The sequence below is a fragment of the Halyomorpha halys genome, unplaced genomic scaffold (assembly GCF_000696795.3).
Source record: "Halyomorpha halys isolate HHAL.00 unplaced genomic scaffold, Hhal_1.1 Scaffold1329.1, whole genome shotgun sequence".
Taxonomy (NCBI): domain Eukaryota; kingdom Metazoa; phylum Arthropoda; class Insecta; order Hemiptera; family Pentatomidae; genus Halyomorpha; species Halyomorpha halys.
The window spans coordinates 357,326-361,645 of record NW_027105015.1 but is presented as its reverse complement, the minus strand read 5'-3'; the positions used below and the strand labels follow the sequence as shown (position 1 = coordinate 361,645).

At 28.8% G+C, this 4,320-nt stretch overlaps 1 protein-coding gene across 1 annotated transcript in view; it reads right to left on the bottom strand.

Annotated features, from left to right (window-relative positions):
- Nucleotides 1–1,345: 1,345 nt before the first annotated feature.
- The window catches only part of LOC106689315 (uncharacterized), a 13,383-nt gene continuing 10,408 nt past the window's right edge, over nt 1,346–4,320 (bottom strand). Inside the window, exon 6 of the mRNA XM_014434229.2 lies at nt 1,346–1,508. Coding sequence (XP_014289715.1) covers nt 1,504–1,508 — 5 coding nt within the window. The 3' untranslated portion in view covers nt 1,346–1,503. The remainder of the gene's footprint in view (nt 1,509–4,320) is intronic.

Below are 4,320 nucleotides of genomic sequence, written 5' to 3'. Positions count from 1 at the left end.
AATACCTTTGTTACTGAGAATTTTTAGATCTCTGTTTATTAATTAAACTTTGATTTCTTACATTTCATCGCTAGTTATCTTCATAAGAAGAAATTGATTGTTCAATAGCCTGTATAAGCAAGACAATTTATCAGATTTGAACAGGTAGCGACATGTTGTTTAAAAACATTTGAATTTCTTCAGAACACTTTGTTTTTCATTAATGTCCAAGGTTTTGAAAAAGAACGGAATAGTTGTGCAGATACATAAGAAAGAATCTCAAAGAGTACAGGAGGAAAAGCATTAGATACATGAATAGTTGGAGATGTCATATTTGATAAAATTTGTACTATCGAGAAAAACCTAAAAGCTGGTAGCACTCAAATACAAACCAATATGGCTGATTTCTTAAGCTATAAGTTTTTTATCGTTTTCAAAAATAAAAGTACATACACATAAAACATAAAATTTGCATTTCTTTATTAATATTTTCACCACTATAAATGGAAAACAATCCTTGTTTAGCATAATCGTTACACGCGGGTTTTAGCAAAATGTTAAAGTGATTGAACGGCTAACTGTGGATTTAACAGTAATGTACAGAAGCGTACACAAAATATTTTACCCAGGAGGGGAGTATAAAAGAAGAAAGCAAAAATTTATCAAAATATTGAAGCATTACGCTAAATGCAAAGCTACTGTTTGTGTGTCATCATTAAACATAAAATTATCAATTTTATTATAGATTCTGGAAAGGGAAGGGAGAATGAGATATTTTCTGTAGATCTCTCCCTTTCGTATTTAACTATTCATTTATTATTAATATCATTTTATGAAACTCAGAACGTAAAAAATAATAATTTGTATGTAAATATTTAATTTAAAGTAATTTTAATAATTGATATAAAACTTTCAATTGTGCTCATTTATATTATAAAATATAATAAAAATTGTTTTTTTCGTATATAAAATTTGATTATACGTGGACATTGTAGTTGAGTGAGTCTTGCCGGCAGAGGGGGGTATATTTGATATCCATACAAAATGAATCAAATAAAATTTGTTTTGTGATGCCTCTCAATAAATCTTGGCATACTGGTTAAGAAAGTTAGGCAACCTATAGGAAGCCTTAATAACTGGAAAATAAACCCATAAGAAACTGAGTAAGGCCATTGACAATGTCGACTTGTGACTAATCTTATTTGAACTGCGCCCTTTATGAAAAATGTGGGAGCTAAAATGGAATACATTTTTACCATGTCTTTGTAATGTATGAAATATAGACTAATGTTCGATGGCCTGACATCGATGGTGCTAGGCGAAACTTAATATTAACTAATTCCGTAATTCGAAAGAACAAACACAGTTTATATTAAATAGATTGTATAATTAGTTAACTTTTAAAAACATATTTTAACTTCATTTCCACAGAAAGTCAACAAATTTTCAAAAAACGTAAATTCTTTGTATTCCAATAAATTCATCTGGATAGCGTTCTCAGCTTTTCAGTGCTGTAAAATTATCCTAACCTATAAAATAAGAGTACAGAAGTGACTTTATATTAATTTTAAATTGATCCTATATTACTATGAAATGATTAATATTGTAACGTTCATTCATAATACCACATCTACAAATATTTACAAAAGTAGATAGTACACAATTAAAATTATGACGATTTTTAATGTTCTCACCATTTTACAACATAGAAATTTTTTTAAAATCTGACATAAAGTGAATGTTACTGTGTAATTCCTGATGATTAAATCATTAAAAAAATTGCATTAAAGAATTAGCAATTTGATATATAGCCTGTTTTTATAGATTATAAATAATAATGAGAGTTAGAATCATCAATTAAACCGATTAGGTTCTAGTTCTCTACAAGGTATTACTCCAGATTATTGACGTTATAGCCTGCAGAAAACCAAACTGCGACTAGCACTGTTTAGACATAAACTAAGTAAAGCACAAAAATGAAGAGCGAGATGGAACCTGAAAAAGCTCTAAGCTTACCAGCAGAGGGAACGCTTCCAGAAGGCGTTCTTTAAGCACGATGCTGTAGCCTATACAAGAGCCCGAGAGGAAAAAAAAGGCAGTTATCTCACCCCAATTTTTGATTACTTGAATGAAAACTATGTATAATTACTAGTCCAAATTGATTAGTCTGCCAAGTATAAGTACGGGGATTACAAATGGCGGCTGTTTCAAAAGAAAAAAAAAATTATTTTTCATTCAGAGCTCTATATCTTTAAAACCTCAAACAACACTAGAAAACCTAAGAGAACACCATTTAAAGTAGAGTAAATTTGTAAAGATATGAGCCCTAATAGAACTATTTACGTTAAATAGTTCACGAGATATAGCTTTTTAAATAGTAACACTTCATGAAAAAATGCACTGAAAAGTCAGAAGTTAGCGAATTTATTTTGATAAATTTTATATCCAATAAACCATTTGACGTACAGATGTCAATCAGCACTCAAATTAAAGCTAGTTTAATGTACTATAAAGTAGTTTAGGACAATTATCTTCGTAGGAGTAGCAATTTTTATGATATTTGCTCAAAATAAATTGATTTATAATAGTTCGGACAAAATTTAATGTACAAAACTTACATATATTCATACACGAATATCATCAAAACTACTAACCTTACGAAGGTACGTGACAGAATCTAATTTATATAAGTCAAATTGCCTTTATTTTGAGTGCTGCCAGACATATGTACGAATTATGGTTCTTGCGAAATTGATTTCTCAAAATAATGATTTTCAGTAGATTTTTTATGAAATGTTGCTTTTTAAAAAGCTATATCTCGGGAACTATGAAATGTAAATAGCCCTACTAGGGCTTATTTTAAGAAACTTACTCTACTTTAAATGATATCCTATTAGGTTTTCTAGTATTGTAGGTAGTTTTAAAGAAATATAGCTCCAAATGAAAAAATTTTTTTTCGTTTTTAACAGCCTATACTTGACAGACTCACCAATTTAGACTGGTAATTATACATAGTTTTCATTGAAGTAACAAAACCTTATTTTCACCTCGGCTCTTGTACTATAAGAAAAGGAAAGAAAACAAATATGGTGTAGCTTGAGTGAGATTATCCTGAAAACTGCGGAACAGATCCTAGGTGAACGACATTCTATCTTATTAATTAAATTATATTTAATAGGTAAATTTAAGAACTGCGCAATTGAATTCTATATAAAACGGAAAATAATTAATAATAATAGATAAATTGTCTGAATCGGATCAGTATAGTCAAAATTACAGAGTATTAGGCATTCTACCCCAGTTTATCTTTAAGTATTCTACGCAGACACCTATTGAAACCTATTCAAATTTTATTAATTGTTCGAGTAATATAGAAGACTATACATCTGGACACATTTTATTTGAAAGTGTTAATTGTCCACAAAACTAAAAGAAATAAAAAATCTTAATTATATTAATAGTAATACAGGTAATTTTTGTATTGGACCTTGCATACAAATCAGTAAGGAAAATCTTGTAAGTGACCACATCAGACGATTTTTTTTTTTTTCATTTTCATATCAATTATGACTGGGTATTCCCTAGAATTCACAGGAAAGATGTACTTTATATAACACTTTTTTCCCAATATTATTATAACTTTATAAGGACCAATTAATTTACAAACGTTATCGGATAAAACAATATCCGGCATATTTGGCCATAAGGTATAAAATTATTAAGTTATATATATTTTTTAAAAAGGCTTAATAATGATGGTAAAATGTAATAATAATTTCTAAACTCTTCTCGGAACGTCAGTTTCCTGAAAACGTCGCGGAAGGATATAGTAAAAGAGCCTAAGAGGAGAAAAAAGGCAGTTATCTCACCCCAATTTTTGATTACTTTAATGAAACTATGTATAATTACTAGTCAAAATTGATGAGTCTGCCAAGTATAGGTAGGGAGACTAAAAAATGGCGGCTGTTTCAAAACCTTAAAAAAAATTAATGTTTCTTTCGGAGCTCTATATCTTAAAAACTACCAACAACACAAGAAAACAATATTTAAAGAAGAGAAAATTTACTGAAATATTAGCCCTAAAAGAGCTATTTACGTCCAATAGTTCTCGAGGTATAGCTTTTTAAAAGCAAATTACTTTTAAATCTACTGAAAGATTAGTAGTTAGTTAATTTATTTTGAAAAATTTACATCTCAAAAACCATTTGACGTACAGATGTCTATTAGCACTCAAATTAAAGCTTGTTTAATGAGCTATAAAGTAGTTTATGATATTGATCTTCGTAGGAGTAATAGTTTACATGAAATTTGCTAAAATAAATTGATTTATAGTAGTTCGGA